Source organism: Pelodiscus sinensis, chromosome 3 (assembly GCF_049634645.1).
Source record: "Pelodiscus sinensis isolate JC-2024 chromosome 3, ASM4963464v1, whole genome shotgun sequence".
NCBI classification, from domain to species: domain Eukaryota; kingdom Metazoa; phylum Chordata; order Testudines; family Trionychidae; genus Pelodiscus; species Pelodiscus sinensis.
The window spans coordinates 134,464,132-134,489,276 of record NC_134713.1 but is presented as its reverse complement, the minus strand read 5'-3'; the positions used below and the strand labels follow the sequence as shown (position 1 = coordinate 134,489,276).

Sequence of the window (25,145 nt, the reverse complement as noted above, 5' to 3'; positions counted from 1 at the left end):
CGAGGGACTGGACTCGATGACCTCTCGAGATCCCTTCCAGTCCTAGTGTTCTATGATTCTATGGCCTTCACATTAGTACAAAATCAATCAATCAATCAATGGATTTTTTTTCCTGCTTTTTTAGGATTCTCTTCAAACTCAGGTCCACATTCTGTATCTTAATTCTGGCCAGACACACACCTTTCTGTTCTCTAGATCAATTCTGGTGACAAGACTGTCTCTTCTTAGAGGGAAGTCCCCTAGTCACGTAAACCTGCCTTTTCCTGACAATGGTGTGATTCTGTGGCCTCTCTCAGTTCCTTCTGTTTGCAAGACTTTTATTTTCTCTAGCAATCTTTTGCAACTTCCCCTCTTATCCTCCTGGAGCTCAATTTACTGTCTCCATAGACTCAACTCCTCTTTTTGCAGGACTAGCTGCTCTTCTCTTCCTCCTTTTCTCTCTCCTCCTACAGCCTATGCCATGCTACTTCTTCATTTTCCACCTCAGCAAACCTACTGCCAAGTTCTATTTCTCCTTCCCTAGCCAGCCTCCTGCATAGTTCTATCATACTTCCACTGGCTGCTTTCCTTACCCAGCAAGCTACCGTCACAGTTCAGCTTGCATCTGAGAGTCCCAACTTCTCTCTTCAGCCTCCTCTTGCCTTCCCTCCATCATCAGCTTGAATCCCCTTCAAAATTCAACCAAGTTTCTATCTGTATCTCCTAACCTCTCCCTTCAGTTCTATCAAGTGACACTGCATGAAAACAAAGCTCTTTTACAGTACCCTCTAAAGATAATGGGCATGCTGCATCTTCCACATCCAATCATCTTTATTGTCTCTTAGATTATTACCACTGCTGCCTCCAAATATTTCATCACCTTCCTGCCTAAGCTCCTATCAATGAAAAAACAAATTGAAAATAAAACCCTACTACATAGGTCCTCCTGCAAAAATCCGTTTTTCAGCTGTTTGCTAGCTCCTGTACCGCTGCTCTTCTGAGCGTCTAATACTGCATTATGTTGAATGGGAGTTTTGCCATTGACATCAATGGGAGTAGAATCAGCACCTTACATAAGTGAAGTTTAAGACTCATTCAATCAAAGTTACAATCAAATAATAGAAGACACACTACGTATAAAACAATTATAACAAGATACAATAGTTAATCCATTGCTTAATTACAACCTCATTTCTTTGAAATATGCATTTTTTTTAAAGATTTAACCAGGAGAAGAATTTAAAACAGATAATAATGGTACTCTCCTGTGAGCTACCTATGACACCAAAACGAGACACCACTGGTCATGAGCATATTGTCATTAAGGATGTAATAGAGTAGTCAATTAACCAATAAGCAAAAGCTTATCGGTTAATGCTATAGACTACATGCATTTCCCTCATCCTGCCCACCCTTGCCAGTAAATTCTTTAGCAGGAAGCCAGCAGCCCAGCTAAGTCCCAGCTTGCACCAGGTCTGGAACTTACACCCGCTGCAGCTCTGCATTTAAAGACTATTAGGAACCTGGCATGCAGGCAGCCAGTCCACGAGGGGAGCTGGTTTTTAAACTGGCTCCCCTCTCAGACCAGCTCCCACCTGGCACCCGTGCTGCTGCTTCTGATAGAAAAGCAGCAGCCTGGGGTGGCAGGAGGCCCCACCCCTGGGACTACAGAACAGTTGACTAACCAATAAGAATTCATGAGTTTAATCGACTATTAACTTAACCGATATTTAACATCCCTATTTCTCATCTACTTTGATCAGCAGTGAAACAGTTAATGCTCACAAATAGGTTTCAAATGTCAGATTATGTTTCCATATACATAGGAGCAACAAATGCCTCTTATTAGGACAGTTTCAGGCTGTCTTCAGTCTTAGGAAAATACCATTTTATCAGTCATCTTCAGACGTAAGGACTACAGGCTTTATTTTAAAGGAAAGCGTACAAAAAAGTACCAGCTAGATAGCTACTGAGAGTTCTCTCTATCCAACCCTGGATTTAACTATACAGAAAATCCGAAGGGGTTGTTAAATCATTTGTATCCTAGACAGACACTAAATATTACCAAAGTACAGGTTGAATCTCTCTGGTCCGTCAACATCTGTGGACTACCATGATTTTAATTAGTCAGATGTCTATTTATCATGGGTATGGCCAAGTTTCCCACAGTTCCGTAAAGTTTGTTTATAGCCACCTGTCCTGGGTCTCAGTGTTCTGTGCTGTTATTTAGCACTAATTTACCCCTAAATGTCTTCTAAGAACCCAGTAAGCAATAGAAGTGCTGGTACTGCTGCTAGACAACATTGACCTCCCATGGTTCAGCAAAATCTCTGGTTTGGCACTGGTCAGGATGTGATCAAATTAGGACAATTTTTAAATGACCACTAACTCAAAAAAATTGATCAAACTATCTTTAAACTTTGCAAAAAAAATGAAAGTCTTCCTTCAAAGTGAAATAGGCAATTTTCAGGCAAAATCAATTTTGGTAGAGTTAAAACAAGGGTCAAAGTAAAATTTATACTGATCAGGAGAGGTACAGTCAACTGTCAAAAAATAACACACACACTTCTGTCTCATTTTTGTGTATCACTAATTGGAACAGCAGCTACGATAATCAGAACCAAAAATATTTACATTTACTGAAACTGGCTATACCAGACTGATGTCAAACATATAGTTTCCCCTGAATTAGTCAATTTTTTCCAATGCTTGTGTTTGTCTCTTATTTCTGTTTAAAAACCAACACTCTTTCACAACATAGGAAAAATATCAAACAAAAATTGGAAGGAAAACTTGGCAACAAATGCAGCAGTCACATTTTCAAGGTAGCTGAACCTGCATACACTTTCTAAGGGACATCCTTTTAAGGCTTCCAGAAGTCACATCTCTTACGTGGAGCTATGCATCTTACAAACTTTTGACCAGAGATTTCAAGACTGCTGCATCTTGCATTACACTGTGATATCCATGGCAAGCCAAACTACCTCAACAGGCTTCTGCCTAAGTATACAGTCTTTGAAAAGAAGGAAAAACAGTGTGTAACATGCCATCGTAAGTTACCAGACAGCTCCTTTTCCATTAACATTTACTGTTAAGGTAAAAGCATTAAAACAATAAACAACATACAGCCATGCTAAAAAGCTTCCCAGAGGTCTCTTCCCGCCAACTCCAGCCTAGGGTTCTGGTAAATTTTAATCTTTCAAAGCCTACAACTGGTTTTTCTCTTCCATTAGAAGTTCATCCATCTTGGATCCAGAAGCAGAATTAAGGCTGAGCCTATCAGCCATCTATTTATAGAGCTTTGGTCTTGGCCTTCTGTAACAGAAGATCAGCAGACAGTGCCCCTCTCCTAAACGCATAACTTCAAAAGGCTCTGTTCCTGCATAACCAGAGCAGAGAAGTTTGCATTAACCTCTACCTATGAAATCCCAAGAAAATCCACTTAACACTTATTGTCCCAAAAGACAATATTTGTCTGCAACATTTTTAATATAGTCTTTTGAACTATGACGCCTCACATCTCTCTCAAAGAGCTTACATATAATCCTGGCCCACAATAATACATAAATTTAATACATGCAGTCCCCGGGTTACATGGATCCGACTTACATCAGATCCCTACTTACAAACGGGGTGAGGCAACCCCGCACTAGCTGCTTCCCCAGCAGACCAGGGAGAGGCAAAGCTAGCACCGCGCCCCCCCCGCAGCAGACCAGGGAGACGCGGAGCGGCTTTTCTCAGCAGACACCTCAGCTTGAGAATAAAGGACTGAGGGAAGTGAGGTGTGGCAGAATAAAACTGAGCTCTGGAGAAATGTTTGGCTAGAGTTTCCCCTACAATATGTACCAGTTCCGACTTACATACAAATTCAACTTAAGAACAAACATACAGTCCCTATTTTGTACGTAACCCGGGGACTGCCTGTACAATAAGATCTTCCCAAGAATATTGCAGGAAATTTCCATATCTGTCACACTAATGTTAGTGCCAGAGAGGTAAAGAAATGAGAACCAGAAATGCCAAACACAGGAAGGTTACAGTAGTCAAGACAACCAGGTGCCTCACATGGTTTTCAGATGTGCAGATGATGGAACAGACTGGATTTTGAAGATGCTACAGAGGGTAAAAGTGACAAAACATAGCTAGAGATTAGATATGGAAGGAGAGAAGAGCAAAAAAGATATTTGGATTGGGAGTCTGGCAAACAGAAAGGAAAGGAATAGTAAAAAGAGTTAAAGGAGACAGATTAGAAAGAAGAGACACTTTTGAACAGTGAATTGGGGATGATATCAGAATCTAAGAGATGTCTGATAGAACAAGAAACAGAAAAATGAATGTAAAGAGCTAGATTTGGGAAAAAGTGTAGAAGTGATAGATGAAGCAGAGGAAATAGATGAAGTCAGAGAAAGAAGAGGAGGGGACTGGGAACAGAACCATCCTGAAGATTTACATATATGGTGACAGGAGGAGAAAAAGGAGAGCACAGAATGATGAAATCAAAGATGAGATAAACCAGAGAGATGATCAGCATAAATAAGGAGTGTCCCTTTGACTTCGCCAGGTGGTGGTTATTAGGCAGGACTGTTTCAGGAAATGGGGGGCAGGAGAAGCCAACTTGGAAGAACCATAAAGATATTGAGGGGGAAGAAAACCATGAACAGCACACACTACAATCTGGAAATAAAAGAAGGACAGTACTTAGAAACAAAAATGAGAACTCCACACACACAAAACTATAATTCTTCAAGGCAAAAGGAAATGAGTCACAGAAGAGATTGCAGGTAAAGATAAGAGAAAAATAAAATAAAAGTGAATCAAGGATGACAGGAGTTCAGAAGGGATGGGGGGACAAGTTGCAAAGGTAGAGGCAGATAACAGAAGTGTGTCTCGGAATGAAAACGGGAGACCTTGCCAATATTGCATTTCTAAAGAAAACAGAATAAACCTCCCCAAAGTGGTAAACTTCTTTTCCTTATTTATAATAAATTTGAGAACACTGTCTCTACTGTACCTAAAAAAAACGTAAATAGTTGCAATTTAGAGTACACTGTCAGCTGAATACCTCACAAAATGCATTTAAAGCACTAGTTTTCTAGTGTAAGCTTTTAAACATTTTCTTTTCATTTCATTCCTAACATCAAAGAACATGCAGGGGGCAGAAGCAGTTGCAGTGAGCAGCTGATTTAAACATTCAATCAAGTACTACTGAGACAGCTCCCAAATCTTATCAGATGGCAAGATGCACTCTGCTGTAACACATCTGTCACTTATGAATGTCTATTTTTAACATCATGCACTTTGATATCTTTAAATTGATTATACCTTAGTTTCTTCTCCAAACTCCATCATGACAAAAATGGATAGCTGGTACATCTCAACAAGGAAAGAAGAGAAGAAGTGCCAGTTGCTGTTCCAGCATGGTTAAAATCCCCCCACGTGGCAATAAAAAAGGATCATTTGGGAACGCCCCTATCAGACTTAAAGAAAACCAATGACTTGTTTAAACTAATTTAAAACATTCTGATAGAGAATACTTTTACACAAAATGCCCTGAATTTCAATGTGAAAGATTTTTTTCTGCTCTCCTGTTGCTGTTTAAAGGGAGATTTTTGGTCAAGTTCAAGAGCCCGTCAAGTTACAACAAGGGGGAAAGACAACTAATCAGCACCCTAAGCAGACAACTGGAGCCCTGCAACCAACACGCTTTAATATTCTACAGCTTGTCCTGAGCTAGGGGCCTACTGGAGGTATGTGGGCAATTCAATCTCTGATGCAGAAGTGTCTGAGGCTAGAGAGACTGATTAAGAATGATATTCCTCATCCTAGCTATACAAAGAAATAACATGCAATTGAAATTAAGCTGATAAGAGGGAATGTCATCTCATGGATTGATAACTGGTTAAGAGAGAGGAAACAAAGGGTAGGAATAAATTGTCAGTTTTCAGAATGGAGATAAATCACAAGTTGTCCCCCACAGGGGTCCATACTGGGACCAATCCTATTCAACAAATTCATAAATGATCTGGAGAATGGGGTAAACAATGAAGTCACAAAGTTTGCAGATGATACTAAGTTGCTCAAGATAGTCCAAAGCAGACTGTGAAGAACTTCAAAAGTATCTCATGAAGCTAGGTGACTGGGCAACAAAATGGCAGATGGATTTTAATGTTGATAAATGTAAAGTAATGCATATTGGAAAACAATCCCAACTATATATACAAAGAGATAGAGACTAAATTAGTTATTACTACTCAAGAGACAGATCTTAGAGTCATTGGGGATAGTTCTCTGAAAACATCCACTCAATGTGCAGCAGCAGTCAAAAAAAAGCAAACAGAATGTTAGAAATCATTATGAAAGGGATAGAGAATAAGACAGGGTATGTCTACACTATCCCGCTAGTTCGAACTAGCGGGGTAAGGTAGGCATACCGCACTTGCAAATGAAGCCCAGGATTTGAATTTCCCGGGCTTCATTTGCATAAGCGGGGCGCCGCCATTTTTAAAACCCCGCTCGTTCGAACCCCGTGCAGCGGGGAGTAACGGTAGTTCGAACTAGGAAGCCTAGTTCGAACTACCTAGTTCGTGCCCCGTGTAGCCGCGCTGCACGGGGTTTGAACGAGCGGGGTTTTAAAAATGGTGGCGCCCCGCTTATGCAAATGAAGCCCAGGAAATTCAAATCCCGGGCTTCATTTGCAAGTGCGGTATGCCTACATTACCCTCCTAGTTCGAACTAGGAGGGTAGTGTAGACATACCCACAGAGAATATCTTATTGCCTTTATGTAAATCCATGGTATGCCCATATTTTGAATACTGCATTCACATGTGGTCACCATCTCAAAAAAAGATACCGTGGCATTGAAAAGTTCAGAAAAGTGCAACAAAAATGATCAGAGGTTTGGAATGGCTGCCATGTGAGAAAAAAATGGTAAAACTGGGATTTACCAGCTTGGAAAAGAGAAGATTAAGGGATATGATAGAGGTCTATAAAATCATGACCAGTGTGGAGAAAGTAGATACGGAAAAATTATTTACTTGCTCCCATAATACAAGAACTAGAGGTCACCACCAAATGAAATTAATAGGAAGAAGATTTAAAAGGAAGAATTTCTTCACTCAATGCACTCCTTGCCATAGGCGGGGCGAAGTTAACCAGTCAACAGAAGAGCCACTGAGCCAGCTATGAAATGCCACAGCCAGGGAACACTTAAACATTACCAAATTAGAAGGCAATCCTGATGGACAGTAAGTGTGTGCAGGATAATTCTCAGAGAAAAGTTTTGATAACTTTATGGTAACAGAACATAATAATGATTCTGCCACCAGACCCCTCATGACTAGTTCCAGGCAGGATATATTGCTGTGAACTACAGGGTAATATTGTCATTTGTGCGCCAGCTGAAAAAGTATTTATGAAAGATAAGCTGAATATACATAAGCAACCTTCCCCCAGTTTACTTGTCAGCTGCCTGCCTAGGGTATGCTCTCACTAAGCAGCTGTGTAGGTATCAGTCATAACAGTTAATACACAGCTGAATTAAAGCCAGTTGGGGACAAGATGACCAAGATCTTGAAATCCTAGTCAATTTTACAATATAACTGGTTACATATATAATGTACTTCTGATTTTGAGCTATGAAAAGACTATAGTTGAGGCCACCAATGACAGGAAGTGTCAATATAAATGAAAGCCAACAAAGAAAAAGTATGACAAGTGTGAAGACAGGAAGAAACAAGGAAACGTTCAGATGCAGAGAGAGGAAGGTTAAAGAAAAAGAAAGGACCATAAAAGATTGGAAACAATAGTGATGCTAACTTTTATTGTCCTACCTATATTTTTTCCCACCAAATATTAGGTGGGTCATTACATAAGAATGGCCATACTCAGTCAGACCAATGGTCCATCCTGTCTGCCAACAATGGCCAATACCAGATGCCCCACAAGTAAGGAACACAACAGGTAATCCTTAATTGATCCCTCTCCTGTCACCCACCTCCACAGAAACAGAGGCTAGGAACACCATTTCTACCATTTCTTATGTTCTTATATCAAGGTTACCGCACTCTTTGAAAATTCTAAGGGAAAAGAACACTAAAAGCCTATTTATTCATAAAAAATAGTTCAGATAAATAAGAAGAATTACAGGCAAGGAAAAGCAACCTACTTCACATTCCCATTATGTTTACTTCCTCACATTTCCCCATTCTCTTACTATAAAGCTTTTTAAAATAACAACTTTTAAGAGGGAATGGATAACATTAGGTTGTTTTTATTATTTACTTGAAATTTAACATGAGATTTGAATTTGGTCAATAGCATGTAATCTATACATGCAGCCTTGCATTTTAAATGTATTAAGAGTTGGCAGGCTCTTCATATATTTAATAAGCAGAAGTGCAGCAGGAGGGACGGACAGCTGATTCCCAGCTCGCACCAGGTCCCCCACACTGCACACCAGCCTTTTAAATGAGCCAGTAGGCTCTTAATACATTTGAAAAGCAGAGGTGCAGCATATTTACTGCCTCCCCACCTCCCCTGACCCCCATGGAGACTGTGCTCAGGGGAACCAGCTCCCACCAGCTCCAGATCCTGCTGCCCCTCTTGCTGCCTCTGATAGCGGAGTGGGGGGCAGGGGGTGGAAGCAACTAGTCGCTTCCATCCCCCTACTCAGAACATTTTAGCATTATACTGAGAGTTCTCAATTTTTCACACTGCAGACCCCATCTTTATAAAAAATTTATCTTGTTGATACTTCTCTCCTGCTGAAAAGTGTACCGCATCCTTATGACAATCATAACAATTACTTATACTGTAAAAAAACGTTAGGAAAGTATTAGTTGCCTTTTAATGAAATTTTGCAGTTGTAAACAAGGAACACAGCCAATACCATACGACCCAACCAACAGACCACCTGCAATTGTTCTCTGAACCACCATTGGTCCAAGGGCTACTATTTCAGAATTGCTGCATTATACCATGAATACTGCTGAATAATGTTTTCTTCAACTCAAATACATAGCAGCAATGACCACAGAAGAACACTAAGAGGGTGACTACAACCACAAGAGGGGAAAATAACATTCTTTCCATATTATCAAAGCCAGTTATGTATAAAGAGTCCAAATTTCTATTGTTGTAGGATTTCAGAAATCAGACCTAACAAGACCCCTCTTCCTTTTAATTTAAACTCCTATCTTGGGAGGTGCATCTTTTAGAACTACATGGAATCAACCTTAATATAGTTCCAACACGGGTCTTGTCTCAGTACATAACCATTTGATATATCCAGTTAACACAAAGTGATAGCAATTATAGTAACATTAAAACCATTATAATAAAACAACAGTACTGTATGTTGTTATACTGTACCTTCTGGTAAACTATGGAACAGATTAGATCTTTGACGGATGAGAGGGACAGGTCCTGAGTTTCAATGGTGACAGTTTCCCGCGTGAGACCAATCTGCAGCAGGAAAGACACCCCATGCATAGAGCCCCTGGAGTTGGTGAGACTCTGTGTACTGAGGCTGCCATTGGACAGCCGGCTGGAGAGCCCCGACTGGGGACTTGAAGACAGAGAAGGGGTTGGTGGCGCAGCAGCATGAGATACAGGAGGAGAAAGCTTCTGTAAGGATGGAGGAGAGGAATCGTTTGCTGACATCTGACTTTCTTTAAATCTGTAGAGATCTTCCAAGTAGTCAAATTTTAAAAAAATATTTGACTAGGGTGTTTGGACTAGGATTTTATAGTTTAAATGACAGTGTAAGGTTTCCCTTTTTCAGTTCAGTAACTGGCCCCTGACTGATACGTCATGTTCATTTTCCCTTTCATTCCGTTCAAGCTGATGAGCAAGAGAATTTCAACTGGGAGTTACTTTAAATTAAAGGTCCTCTTTCCACAGTTTCAATCAGCTGATCAAAGACACAGATGTGCCTTCAGCACCACATCCAGATGTTTGGAGAGGCTTAAATCATCATGAAATTGTCTCCTTCAGAGGAAGGAATCAACATCACTTTTTCACATGGATTCTTCATTTTATTTCTTGTGAGATTATCAGATAGAGATTACTGTTAAGTAGCTCTTAAAAATATTCCTTGTCTACTTAACTCCAGACACTATGTATCAAACACAGGCTCATCTTCACTTATATGTCCTTTTATATTTAAACAAAAAAACATGTGGCTAGAATCCTGAGCCAACAATATTGTGTATATCAGTGTTTACGACAAATCTATTCTTTTTTCAAAAGTTCTTCTTTGAGTTCATTAACATGCATGGACATGGAAAAAAACTTCATTGATCTCCAAGTTTTCATTTTTGTAAAGAGTTTTATCTCATGAAATGCAGGAAAAGCATTTCTAAAAATACAAGCACATTAAACATAATCTCTAGGTTCACCCAGATAATCTGCAGCATTTTGAAAGGTTGTATTCCACCTGGAAAGGGGAAAAAAATATGTTGTTATTTCAAATTAGTATATAATATTGTATAACAGCAGTAGAATCACATTTGTTTCAAAACATTACCAATTGCTTGCAAATACATCTATAGTGTAATTAATTAATTTGTACATTTATTCTGTTGGTTAATAACAGCTACTTAACTGCTTCCTTGTTGTATATGCCATAGTATGTACATGGTGATTAAAGCTACCCACCATAACTAGTGCATTTGACATTTCATGACAGTTCTCCCAAGTAATGTTACAGAAAACCACTCTTTCATAAGTATATTGTTTTGTAGGTGGTAAATGGAATAAATAATTCATTAAATACAATTAAATATTCATAAAGCCACAATATTATCATTCAAAAAATCTCTGGTGCTTAACTGCTTAATTTAGAATTTGTAGTTTCATTCAGTCAAGTCAATATAAAACTGCAAAAGCATCAAGAAAAGTTTAGCTGTATAAAAATATTTACACACTTTTTCAAATGAGCTACTGAATACCACAGGGCTGGGCAAAATACAGCCCACGGATCATCCGCCAGGACCCTCAGACACAGCTGCTGTGGTTTAAAGCGCAGTCTGTGCAGCTCTCTGCTCTGCTGGCAGGGGGAGGCTTTGTGTGAGCTCCCCGCCCCCAGCCCAGTCCTCAGCTCCTATAGGCTGGAAACAACTGGCCAATAGGAATTGACCTCAGCCAATCTCACAGCTCTTATTGGCTGGAAACAACCAGCCAATAGGAGCTGAGAGATAGGCCTGAGGGCAGCACAAGCTTCTTTCCCTTCCTGGAGCTGAAAGCCATGTGGAGGTAATGAGTCTGCAGTTGAAAGTGATCTGGGGCTGCAGGAGGCAGGGAGCCCAGCCTGCCTTGGGGATGCTACAAGACTGCTGGCTTAGATAAATGCCTCCCAGACAGAGCCTGCCTCTGGCACCCCTGCCCCTCCTACATCCTAAGCCCCTCCCCAGGTCATCATCCAACCCCTCCACACCAAGTCACAACACCCTCCCAGATCCTGTACGGCCCTATACCCCTCCCCCAGACCAGAATCCTTTCCTGCACCCATACTCCCTCCCTGATTCCCTGACCCAGGTCACAACCCCCTCCTTCACTCAAACTCCCTCTCAGACCTCACACCGTCTCCTGCACCCCAGTCCCTTACTCCATGTGCCCTTCTGCACCCAACCTCCACCCTAGACCCCACATCTCCTCCACAGAAAAGTACAGCCCTTGACCACTTTCCAAAATCTTGTCGTCCCCCCCAAAAAAATAATTGCCCACCCCAGTATACCATATTAATATTCTTCTGCCTGACAGCGAACTTGCCACATTATTTTTTGTTAGACTCTAAGGTGCTCCTGGACTACTCACTGTTTTTAACATACATATAAAAAGTTATTAGTGTTTTGTGATCATTTTAGTTCTTTTTTGCTCTTAATTTGGTGATAATGGATTCAAATTATTTGTTGTAAGATATTATTGACTGAACTAACATTTGAAGTATTCAGAAGCAATGCTAAATAACCATTCATTTAATACATTATGTCTACACCAAATTTTTGTCTATAATGAATTTAAGAGTGCTGTGTGTTATTTGGCTATATTAAAGAACAAAGTGAAGCATATTTGCATTGCATAGTAGGGATGTGAAATGTTAACTGGTTACCCCGTTATCATCAGCCTAAACGGGTAACTGCTCTAGAATGCTGCTCTAGCCTTACAGGGGGCTCTCTCCGTGAACAGAGGTAGCTCCTGCAGTGCAGCCACTTTCTGCGGGGAGCTGCTTCAGCCAGTCTAAAACGTTTCCCAGCCCGGGGCCTGCTTTATTCCATTAACCAGCATTTTGTCTGGAAATGTGTGACAGCAGAGGGATCACGTGAAGATTACCTGTTGTCCCTTCCCTCTGGGGCATCTGGTAGCGTCCACTGTCGGCAGAAAGTATACTGGGCTAGATGGACCTTTGGTCTGACCCAGTACAGCCATTCTTATTAGTTGAACTAACATTTAACCAGTTAACTGATTATCAGAATTTTACATCCCTATTGCACTGCAGGAATCAATATGACAGGTCGCTTAAAACACAATGAAATGTCATGTAATGCATAAACCAATCAAACAGAACTGAAGGCACAATTCTATGACTCCCACTGACAACCACAGAAGTTAATGGTACTCAAAATTTTAGTGAAATGCCACTAATTCACACTTCACTGGTTCATGAATGTCTCTTCCACTATCTCGATAAATATCACTGAAATAAAAACAAACAAACATATTTGAATTTCCCCATGTAACTCTGCTCCCATAAAAATATGTGTGGATGCTCTATCAGTTGATCCAAGTATAAGCATGTATTAGGGATGTTAGATATCTGGTAATAGAATAGTCATATAACTGCATCAAAACTTTGCAGTTACATGACTATTCAATAGTTCATAGGGCAGGGCAGCAGCCAGTGTGCTCCCAGTCCTATGTCCAGCGAGCCCCCTATGCCGCTATCTCTGTATCAGAGGCAGCAGTACGGGGTGGCAGGAGGGAGCCAGTCTGCTTCCAAACTCTGTCTGTGGGGAGCTCGGATCCCACATAGAGGGGGGGCTGCTGTCACGAAGCAGCCTGTACTCATAGCAGGCCCAGGCCCTCCACAGATGGAGGCTGCTCTGTGAGAGGCAAAGTAGCCTCTGTTCTTGGGGAGCTTTGGCCCACTATGGACAGAAGCTGCTTCGTGGCAGCCTTGACTGCCTCCCCCTTCAGCACTTGCTGCCTCTGATAGGGGGACAAGCAGCACTGCGGAGTTCCATGCATTTTTCAGGACAGGAAATAAAAACTGCCATAGGTAGGAATACATCTGATGAACATTACATGCCTAATTTAATAGATTAAAGCTATTGGTGAATATTTATCCATAATACATCCAAAGATCCACTTGAGTGAGTGAGTGAGTGAGTGTACATAAAAAAAAGAAGAGAAATGCAAAGTCCAAAAAAGTAGCCCCTGATCCAGCAATCAAAACTGCTGGTATGGATCTCTGCTCACATGAAGTCAAGGTGGCTGATTGCAAGATCAGTATCCTAGCTTCTCAGAATTAAATTACCTCAGCCCAAAAGGGAAAGTAAATTTTTACCTATTTAGTTTTACAGTGTAACTACTGTAGTTACAACAAAATTATTATCTTTGGGACACCCAAAAGTGTATTGGTCACCTAGGAAAAATAGATAGTCCCCACTTCTAAAAGTAACTTTGTCATAGTACACACTAGGAACATGAACGGAAAACAAGGAGAGAAAATCCATACATTTACTAAGTAGTGACCAGGGTCAGCTTTAGGAAGTGAGGGGCCCAATTCGCACCGTCCCCCGTCCCCCACCCAGGATTTTTTGTTGAGAAAAAAAAACCACACACACACAGTAAACCACAACCACACACAAATAACACATCAGAAGTAGATCTGATCAAAATGTATATCAGTATAGTTGAACATTTTCAAAAAAAAGCCATCCTTTATTATGCAAAATTGTACACAAAATTAAATCAGTTGCCTTAAGTGTAGGTCAAATATTTTCAATTGCAAACTATCCAATCTTTTCAATAAAGTTTGATTTTTAAAAAGTTACCCGAGAACATTGCAGTTTTCTGTTACATTGATTTACTTTTTAAATAGCAAAAATCGAGTCTTTGTTAAGAAAGTGTCAGTTCTGTGGTCAAATTCCAGTCCTTAGTGATTTCAGCACCAATTATTTCATTAGGTAACATGGTACCTCATCACCATTGCCTCCTTTGCACTGCCCTTCAACACATTACCTGCATGTTGAGTCCAAGGTCAGTCTACACAAGATTTTATCAATGATTTTTGCTCAAGTGATCACTGATACAAGACAAGGACTCAATTGATTCTAATCAGCTCTGCCTTTAAACACTGGATGTAAAGTGTCAGATATAAATGACGACTCCCAAATAGACTCTACACCACAAGAAATAAAACCTGTTTCCATCTTCTGTGACTTTCAGTTAGATGTGACTCACTATCCTCTGCTTAGTGTTCAAGTTATGGTAGACCCTAAGCCAGGTCATATTAAGTTCAGGTCTTTTACCTTTTAATCATACAGTATGGATTACAACATTTCATTCTCCCAGCTCCAAGTCTTAAGTGAATTTCGACCCAAAAGAGCCAAAATTGATCACCTTGACACAACAAGTGTGTCTACTGATCTCTGCGGCAAAGTAGGTTGTCTATATAAATAAGGTCTGCTCATGAAGCCTTTTCCTACAGTTGATTAACAGATGGCAGTAGATAGCTCATTTAGACCACTAGCTGTTAACAGTTAGTCACCCTGACCAGTCATGGACTCACCCTACTCTCCATTGTCTCTATGATTCTCTGATGACCTGTGACAAAAAAGGAGGGTGGAAAGGGAAACTGAAGGGAGAGACCTCTCTAAATTCACCAATCAAAGAGCAGTATTGCCAACCCAAAAATCACAAGGAACGCCTACACAAAGTTATGAGAATGGTTTACAAAGCATAAGATTTTTTAAAAATAAAACATGTTGGATTTTTATTGGCCTTTTGTTTGAGTATTTAGGGTTCATGTTTTAAAGCTTTCCTCCTTAGCTGTAAGGCCCAGAAGTATAGAGAACTTTTTTTAAATGAAAGCTGAGATTCCTGCATAATCAACTGACTCCAGACCTTTAGAAAAACACCAAATGTTTTGAGACTCATGGTAAAACAATGGAAGAATTCTTGTGAGCCCATGCTTTGCCCACAGTACAAATAAAAAACACCCAATATCTTCTCCACTAAACATCCTAATGAGATACTGCAAATGGTGAACTGAATTCAACAGCTCCTGATGTGAACAGGTAACAACCTAGTTTTTCATATTTGAGATGGTTTACCAGGAATCATACATGACAATATGAAATCTTTCCACTCTCAAGTCAGCATATTCACAAAGCACCTATAATTTTGATCCAAGCATTTATTGGATAGTGAAAGAGAAAGGAGGGGAATTAGTGTAGATAAATATTCAAATTAAAAAAAAAAGCATGAAGGAATTGGGACTGGGCTCCTACATCTCACGTTCAGAACTGACTAGGACACTTATGACCAGGTTTTCAAAGGTGTATAAAGATCAGATAGATATCTTTGAAGATCCAAGTTGGCAACTGTCTCTTTAGGAGCTTAATTACCTTTGAAAATCTGAGCTTAGATTTCCAAGTCCAATTTTCAAAAATGACTTTAGTCACTCAAGTGCTTTTGAAAATTGTAACTGGGGGCCTAAAGAGACAAAAATAGACAAAAGGTAGGAGTATGGTATTCCTTTTAAAAACGTGTGACATCTATTTTTAACTAAATTTTATATTATTTTTCTCCCAGGGGCAACTGACCCCTCTAGCCCCCTCATTACACCACTGCCCCCCCTCCTGCAGATCTATCCTCTTATGCATGTGCAGATCTGTGAGAGCCATCCCATGAATCTGCAGTTAGTGTCTGTGGCACCTGCTTCTGGGTGGTGTCTCAATGCTGCCACATTAACCTCCAAAGAGGGGGCTTCCCAAAGCAGGCCCTTGCTGCTGACCCCCAAGACATCCACAGGTCCAGCCTCCTTTCAATGGGCCCACTTCCCAGGGCTCATTGATCTTAGATCTGGCTTCCATCCCCTCTCCAACCCCCATCAGAACTACTGTGCCCTCCTGGCTTAAAAAAGAATAAACAGGAGGATTGGAAATTAACCCGCCCAGTCTCATGTCCCCTAGGCAGGGAATGAGCCATCTACCTTAGGCCCCAGCTGGAGTATCAGGTCCAGATTTGGGCACCACATTTCAGGAAACGTGGAGAAACTGAGAAAGTCCAGAGAAGATCGACACAAATGAGGAAAGGTCTAGAGAACATGAGATATGAGGCAAGGCTGAAGAAATTGGCCTTGTTTACCTTGGAAAAGAGAAGACCAAAAAGGGACATGAGAGCAGCTTTCAAGTATCTAAAAGAGTATCATAAGGAGGAGGAAGAAAAATTGTTCTGCTTGGCCTCTGAGGTTAGGATGAGAAGCAATGGGCTTAAATTGCAGATATTTAAGACCAGTTTAGACAGACACCTGTCAGGGATGAGCTAGGGGAACTCAACTTTGGAAGCCCCAGGGGCCACACTGATACTTACAGACATGCTGAGGGCCTCAACTTAAGTGTGGTTCCATATGCAAGCAAATATATACAAATAGCTTCTCTCACACTGACAGGCATGAATACAAAGATAAGGCAAGACTACACAACACAAAGGCCCCATTTAAGTCAGTTCTGCTGATATTAATAAAATGCAATATTTACCCAATTTTTACCAATTTTTCATGAGCAATGACAGTCCAAGAATTTAACTACTAAAACACATCAACAAAAGATCATTACACTGACTACTTTTTTGTTTTGACTCCCACTCGCCGGCCACGTGTTGATCCCCACATAAACCCAAACTGCACCGCAGGGCGCAACCAAACTGTCTGTGGGCAGCATACCAAGTTATTAATACATATTTTATAAACCTTTCCCTTTTCTCTCTGCTGCCATGTCTCCTCTTCTTGCTCCATCATCTCCCCTGGTGCCTGCTGCCCCCAAACTCTTCGCTCTCCTCTGCTGTCCTGACTCCTGCCCTTCTCACTGCCCTCCGCTCTCCTGCGACCTGCCCCCCTCCACCAGCCCTTCTCTCCCCCCTGTGCCCACTCCTCCAATAGCCCCACTCTGATCATGTGAGCTACCCCTCTTCTAACACCTCGCTTTACACACCTGCCCTGCCTCTCTCCTCTGGTGCTGGTCCCTCCCCTGCAGGTATCTGCCCTTCTGCTTCATGCCCAGAATCCCCTGGCACCTGCACCTTCCGTTAGCCCTGCATCCTCCTGGTGCCTCCCCTTTTTCCCTGATGTCCATCCCCTCACCACTCTCTGCCCCCATTACCCTCATTCCCCTGTGCCCCCACACATGCCTTGCTCCATCCCCACCTTTTGCATGCCCACCCCTTCTTTCGAGCCTTCTCCCAGTACCTCCCCTCCAGCCCCCAATGCCCTTCCCCTCTCCCCTCCTCTCCCAGCATCACCCTGAGCCCCCTCCCACTGACACCTCCCCTTTTGCCCTTTCCCTCATTGTCTGCACTTGGCCCCCTGGCATTTGTCTCTCCTCCAGCCTGTCTCTTGGTACCTTCCCCTTTCTCCCCCCCCGCCCCCGCACTAGCCTCTTCCTCTCCCACACCTCCCCCTAGTTTTCCCCTCCCCTACCCTCTGCGGGGCCAGATTCCAAACCGCGTGTGCCGCTGCCGCCTTTTCAGTTTCAAAATCCCGGGCGTGACATGACGTCATGCCCGGGCGTCTCCCCACTCACTTGCGCGGCGGCAGCAGCAGCCTGCGCAAATAAGGGCGGGGAGCCCAGCCGGCCAAGCTGAGGGAGCCAACTTCCAGGTGCAGGGCACAGGGCCCCCTTAGGCGCGGGGCCCGATTTGGCTTAAGGCCGGCCCTGGTAGTGACTCTCGACTCTTCCATACTAGGGATGTAAAATATCAATTAACTGACTGGTCGAGTAACCTCATGAATTCTTATCAGTTAGTCGACTATTCTATAGTCCCAGGGGCGGGACCAGCAGTCAGTGCGCTCAGGCCCCACTCCTGAGGAGCCCCCTGCAACTCTGAGCTGCTGCCTCTGATACAGAGGTGGGAGCTGGTATGTGAGGGGAGCCAATTTTAAAAACAGCTACACTCACGGACTGGCTGCCTGTCGCCCTGTGCTGCTGCTGATAAAGAGGCACCAGCATGGGGTGGCAGCAGCCCCTGTCTGGAGGGGGGGGGGAGAGAAAAAGGAGGGGAGCGTCTGAGCTCCCGAACCAGACACAAGCTGGAACTGAGCAGGGCTGCCTGCCTGCCTCCTACTACACTTTAAATGCAGAGCTGCAGCAGGGGGAGATCCTGGCCCCGTTGCCAGCCAGGACTGCGCGCTGGGCTTGCTGGTCAGCCTGCTAAATAATTTGCTGGTGGGACAGGGGAGGGAAATACATGTAGTCTATACCATTGACTGATACACTTTTGCTTATCGATTAATTGACTACACTATTACATCCCTATTCCATCCTACTGCATTCTTTTCAAGAGTCTGATTTGTCTTGTTTACCCTCAAGTTGCACCTCACTTATAAATTTACAAAAATCAGGCATAACAATACAAGTTACACAATGCACTATTACTGAAAAATTGCTTATATTCTCATTTTTACCATATAATTATAAATCAAGTGAAATATATTGTACTTACATTTCAGTGCATAGTATACAGAGCAATATAAACAAATTTATGGAATTTTATTTTGTACTGACTTTTAGTGCTTTTTATGTAGCCCCTTGTAAAACTAGACAAATATCTACATGAGTTAATGCATGGGTACACGTACCCCTGGTTGAGAACCACTACAGTAAAGCATAAGAATATAACAAGTATTCCTTTAAGGGCTGGTTGTTGTGCACATTTCCATGTGGTGCTTTCCTATCCCCACATTTCTCATAGATGAGATACCAGAAATTAGATTTCAGGAAGAATCTAAATGAAGCAAGAGACATGGATTAGTGAACAAATTTGGGGAAGAGATTCCAAGAATATGGAATAGTGTATAATGAGGACACATGAAAATATGTGAAAGGGAAGGAGGTGGAAGAATTAACTGGTGTGATGATATAGGTGGCTAAAAATTATGACTCAGATGTAAATACTGGATGCATGCTGTAGGTCAGGGCGTCATTTATATTTGCCCAATTGTTATAGTAAAAGTATTTTAAAATGCTAAACATTTGTATTTAAGTCTTTTCAATACCAATTTTTATTATCTGTACATACATGTTTAAAGTAGTTTATTGATTGCTGTACTACCAGAAAGTATAGTCTTATTAAATGAGCCTATGTAAATATAACTTAAACCTATAAATAGTTTCCATGCAAGCATTGTATCAACAGGTGTGTTGTAAGCAAAACTCGTGAAGTCATTCTGCCGCTCTACTCTGCACTAGTTAGGCCTCAGCTGGAGTACTGTGTCCAGTTCTGGGCGCCACATTTCAAGAAAGATGTGGAGAAATTGGAAAGGGTACAGAGAAGAGCGACAAGAATGATTAAAGGTTTAGAGAACATGACCTATGAAGCCAGGCTTCATGAACTGGGCTTGTTTAGTTTGGAAAAAAGAAGATTAAGGGGGGACATGATAGCGGTTTTCAAATATCTAAAAGGGTGTCACAAGGAGGAAGGAGAAAATTTGTTCCTCTTGGTTTCTGAGGACAGGACAAGGAGTAATGGGCTTAAAGTGCAGCAGGGGAGGTTTAGATTGGACATTAGGAAAAAATTCCTAACTGTCAGGGTGGTCAAATATTGGAATAAACTGCCAAGGGAGGTGGTGGAATCTCCCTCTCTGGAGATATTTAAGAACAGGTTAGATAGACATCTGTCAGGGATGGTGTAGACGGAGCTTGATCCTGCCTTGAGGGCGGGGGGCTGGACTCGATGACCTCTCGAGGTCCCTTCCAGTCCTATTATTCTATGATTCTATGATTATAAAGTGGTTAAATTTAGTGAGTAGGAAGAGAGCAAGTTGTGAAACCAACGATAATTCCTGAAATGCTTTAAAACTGCAAAAATAAAATAGTTCACAGAATCTCAGAGGCCGTAAAGGCCTCGCAGATGGTCCAGTCTCTAGTGTCACCCCTGCCAGTGCAACACTGCTCTCTACACTACTTTTTTGCAGTTGTCTGTCAGGTGCAGTTTCCAACGTCCCAAGTGATCTTCCACCTTATTGATGGGACTGTTTCACAATTTACTAGGTCTTTAAAACAATTTTTCCTAATGTCCTGCTTCCGTTTTTCTCTCATTAAATACTTCCCCGTTAGTCCTACTTAAAACTTTTCAGGATCACGAGAAACTTTTCACCAAATCTTTGTGACTGAGATTTGGAGGTGCCACTGTAATACAAAAAAAATATGACTCCTCTCCCCTCAGTAGCAAGCGGTTGGCTGGTCTGTTACTCCGTTTCTCACTCTCCTGGAAGTTATGTATTTGGCAGGACTGAGTGAGAAGGCCCACGTCAGAGACCATTTGGGGTGCAGCCCCGCAAACCCCTACTAGGGCCACGGGGCCCTCTGAACTCGAAGGGGAGCTACTCACCTCTGTGGCACTGCTTTGCAGCCGGCTCCGCGCCTCTGAGCCCGCTACCCCCGTGGCCCTAGAGAAGGGCGCGGGCGACGGCCCCGCACGGTGCGAGTTCGGACAAGCCGGTCTGCCCCGGGCAGCGCGCGGGAATGGGAGTGGCTCCGGCTCGCTCGTTCGCACCATTTCTGACTCGGACCGGGGAGGGGTCAGAAAGTTTCCCAACTCCCCCCCCTCGGGAGCCACCTTGGAAGTAAGAGCCCCCTGCCCCCCAGCCAGCAGTTGCGGAGATGCTGCGAGCGGCCTCAGCCTGTCCCCACCCCAGCGGGAGCCCGGGGCTGCGCTGAGGAAGCCGCTTCCGCAGCAGCAGCAGCGCCCCGAACCCGGGCTGCCCCGCGGGGTCCCGGAGCACCCGAGCCCGGACCCAGCCTCCCAGGAAGGGCGGGGCGGGGCTGCCCCGCGCGCGCGCGGCTCCCGCCTCGGCCCCGCTCGCGCGCTCACCCGCGGTCCGCTCAACTCACTTGCGGGACAGGGCGACTCCGGCGCCCCGCGGGACTGAGCCGCTTCACACGCATCTCATTCTCCCCGCTGCTCCCCGCATCCACAGAGCCGCCCGGGACGGGGTGGGGCGCAGGGGCTGCCGGGAGCTGTAGTTCCGCCTCTCCTTCCCTGCCGCCGCTCAGCGCCGCGGAGAAACCACAACCCCCGCCGTGCCCTGCGGGACCAGGGCGAGGGAGGGGGCGGCGCATGCGCAGGGGCGCCAACCAAAGTTTCCGTTAGTTTTTTGCCCGTGGCGGTTGATGCTCTGAAGGGCTCGCGGGGGCGGGCGTTCGGGCTGTAGTACGACAAGGAGCAGCAACAGTTACTGGGGGGGGGCGTGCACTTACCCTCCCGCTCCTGGGGGGGGGGGCCCTCCTCGCGTACAGACCCAGCACGCGCGAGCCGGGGTGGGAACGGTCTGCCCGAAACGCGGCAGGAAACCGCCGAACCCGCCATCGCAGGCGGAGCGGAACCCTGGCCGCAACCCACCCGCGGCCGGCGGCTCCTGCCCACTGGGGGAAGCCGGGCAGGTCTGAGGTGACGCCCGTCTGCTCATTGTGTTGCACGTTTGCACCATGGCTACCAGTCGCTCCTGTGGCGCAGTTGCACGAGGGCTGGTTGCACCACCGGGCTTCGTTGTGTTGCACGTTTGTCGCCCACCTTGTCTTTGAGTTGCACTTTCACAGCCCCACACGCCTGCTCGTTGCGTCGCATGTTTGCACCCACCGTGCCTACTCCCAGCTGCTTGGTGCGTTGCGCACGTTTGCCCCGTGGCCGCTGGACACCTGCTTCTGTTACATACTCGCCACAACTTCCGCACAGTTTGCGGCACCACACACAACGCAGTGAGCGATTCCCACCGGGAAACTGTTAAATTTCCAAACGTTTTTTCTCGCTGTAATTGTTAGTACAAGAAATCTGCTTCTCCTTTCCACCTTCTCAAATAATTTCTAATTGTGGGGAAATTGTCAGATCACTCACAATAATCAGCAGGCTCTCTCCATACCCAAGTTCTTTATCAGGTTGTCACTGTTCAAAGCCATAAATCTGGGCAGCTTTTTGTTCTGTTTCCTGCACTTCCCTTTTGTTAGATCATGCTAGTAGCTTTCAGCCCTGGGTCCACTGATTCCTGTGGGTCCACAGAGAACATCTCAGATTTCCAAAGAGGCATGTACTTACATTCAATTTTTGTAGAGGTCTGCAAATGGAAAAGGTTAAAAACTTCTGGATTGTACCATAGACTGGAGTAGTCAAAAGGCAGACTGCAGGCCAAATCCAGATTGTTTGACACTTGAACTGTGCACTTTTTTTATTTACTTATTATTTTTATATTATTTTCTCTCAAGTGTAGACTTTGGCAAAAATAATTGATTACCCCACCTCTGTATCTTTATTCAACCTCTCCACGTCCATCTTTCCTGTCTAAATTTAAAAGATTTCTTGATACAGATATTTGTGATACCTGTCTGGGCTTACTCTTTTGAATGCAAGGACAAATTGACTAATTGTGCAACAAAATATATCTTGCAGAGGTCCCCAAAACTGTCCACTGTAAATTTGCTTGATAACTTCTCTAAGGAGAGCTGGCTGGTCACATGGTGCTAGTAAATTCTCCTTGTTTCCAGCTGCTAAATCAAATTAAAGACAGCTAATAAATCTCTCCCTTTCATACAGGCAATTGCTGTAGTTACTCAGATGTTATGTGATTATGAATAGGAAGGGAAATAATCCACAGAACTGCAAAAGGAAGAGAGGTGATCCAAGAGACAAACTTTCCCTTAAAATGTGGTTAATGCCGTGAGAATGTTTAAGAGCACTGCTATATTAACATGCTTATTTGGAAGGCTGTTTTGGGGCTATAATACACTATAAGTAATAGTAATGGACTCTCTTCATAGCCAGTAAACAGGCTTGCTAACACAAGTACCTGGTCAAATGATGTATGAATAGACTAAAGAATGCAGCTTTCATAGGCTTTATTCAGTATAGGCACTTGGTTTGTTGTGATACTTATGCTCAGCTTTACACACTGAATGATTATATTGACCTTAGTGAAAACTACCCACCATGTCTAAAGTTAAGCATATTCCTAAGGAAATATCTACACTACACAGCTTTTGGCCACAAGGCTGGTCAACACAGCCCTGTCGCTAAAAGTGTGTGTAAACAATGTTTGTCTTCACTTTCGCCAACAAAATATTTCTACCCCCAAAGAGCAGCTTTCTCTTTGTCTGTAGAAAAGCAGTGTTCACGTTTACACTGGCCTCGCCAAATCTTTGTCCGTCACAGGCAGGATGGGGTGTTAAGCACCTGTGGATACATAGCCTGAGTCTCTGTAGGATCAGGGCATTAGACCCAAATTTTCAGTGACCAGTTTCGGGTGCCTCTATTTTTCAGGATCAAAATGGATATCTAAAAATTAGTGGCCACTTTTGAATGATTTTCTTTTAATATCTCTATTATGTGGAAATAATAATACCTACCATGTACAGAGGTACTGATAAGTTTAATATTTTTAAATCACGTTGAGATCACCTGGATGAAGGAAGCCATAGCACAATAATTATTATCTCTGAAGTGTGGCCAGTTTGAGGTCTCTGCTCATCAAGGCAGACATAGAAAGGCTAGTTGATAGAAATAATATATATATATATTTCACCTTAGGCACTTAAGAACAGATCCAGAGCTCAATGAAATCAACAGGAGTCTCTCCTCTGACTTCAGATCAGACATTTATTTAAGCATTGCAGCTGATACAGAATACTGCAGGTCCATATTCTGACTGGAGCCAGGCTATTGAAACATAATTAGCCTGGATCTTCATGCTGAAATATGGAAATGTTTTCAACAAAAATTGCACAAGTATTAATGTCTTATGGCTGTTACTGCTTTCAACTGGTTTTAAATGCTAAACACCCTGGGACTTTTAGTAAAGCATGTTCCATGAATAGATGATGTTGTTGCCAAAGTACAGTACAAGATAACTCTGAGCAATCTTTGTTTCTTTTCTCCCCTAAAGTGGGACTCCCACACAAACATTATAAACATAAAAATCACCACTGTAAACACAATTCTTGATCCTGAGCAGAACTAGGATTCACACTATAAAGTTTTAAGTGCAGCAAGCCTTTCCTGTGTCAAAAATAGTGGTTTAATATCCATAACAAATGGATATTAGATACTACCACAATCATTTGGTCAGCAATTAAGCTTCTATGTAAAGAAGCTCAACTCTATATTATCCAGAAGGATTGATGGGGTTTAGTTTGTTGCATTAAGCCATAATAGTTGCTTTTTCAAAAATTAGAATTGAAGAAGGATTAGTTAAAATCACTTGTATAGTCTGTTAAATACTACCAGAAGGAACAATAAACCACGGAACTGTAAGCATGATGTGGCCACACTGTGTATTTGACTTGCTGAAGCTCCTAAAATGTTTTGTTCATACTTTGTTCATACAGAGCTATTAGGTAAAACAAATCTAAATGCAGCTCTGCATTTTAATATCTATATATAGTAGCACATATGGCTGTATAAACACATGGCCCAGTTTATGTGATTACACTGCACAGCATTACTGTAGTATGAACGCTAGGGCACTGATCATCTAGACTAACTGACAGTGTAAAGAGACTAATTTACCATTTCCGTGACTATCAAAATCTGTATTTAACTGACATTTCCTTTGGATTTCATACATTTATATTTGGCTTCCTAATCATCTCTCTTTAGGCTCTCTCTATATATTTATGCTTCCTTCTCTGTCTTCACAAATCAGATCTTTCATGATGAGAATCATCTGGATTTCTCAACTTGCCCCCCTCTTAGATATCTTTAGGGCCAGCTGGCTAGGCCAGTGGTATTTCTAGCATATCATCTGAAACTACTGCTAACTGGCTGTTTGCTAGATTTTGTTTTTGTAAAATGCTGTTTTGTATTCTATCTGAAGTGCCATTTTTGTAACCACCATGCATTTTATAGTCATGGTTTATTAACTGTAAAAATACAGTGTTTTTCTAGTTCTAAGTTTGAC

The 25,145-nt window shown here is 42.8% G+C and overlaps 2 protein-coding genes across 5 annotated transcripts in view; one reads left to right on the top strand and one right to left on the bottom strand.

The window, feature by feature from the left end:
• The window catches only part of PRKD3 (protein kinase D3), a 107,731-nt gene extending 86,294 nt beyond the window's left edge, over positions 1-21,437 (bottom strand). Inside the window, exons 1-3 of one of the 3 annotated variants that reach the window (XM_075924927.1) lie at positions 21,094-21,437; positions 18,840-18,985; positions 9,350-10,415 (exon numbers count right to left, since the gene is read on the bottom strand). In XM_075924927.1, the coding sequence (XP_075781042.1) occupies positions 9,350-9,640 (291 nt within the window). In that variant the 5' untranslated portion in view covers positions 9,641-10,415; positions 18,840-18,985; positions 21,094-21,437. Of the gene's footprint in view, positions 1-9,349; positions 10,416-18,839; positions 18,986-20,590; positions 20,989-21,093 lie in introns of those variants that run through there. The other 2 variants (XM_075924926.1, XM_075924928.1) reach the window with 2 other exon arrangements.
• The window catches only part of QPCT (glutaminyl-peptide cyclotransferase), a 45,066-nt gene continuing 41,339 nt past the window's right edge, over positions 21,419-25,145 (top strand). The window contains exon 1 of one of the 2 annotated variants that reach the window (XM_025190819.2): positions 21,419-21,649. The gene's annotated coding sequence lies outside the window, so the exon portion shown is untranslated. Of the gene's footprint in view, positions 21,650-21,691; positions 21,958-25,145 lie in introns of those variants that run through there. The other variant, XM_025190820.2, reaches the window with a different exon arrangement.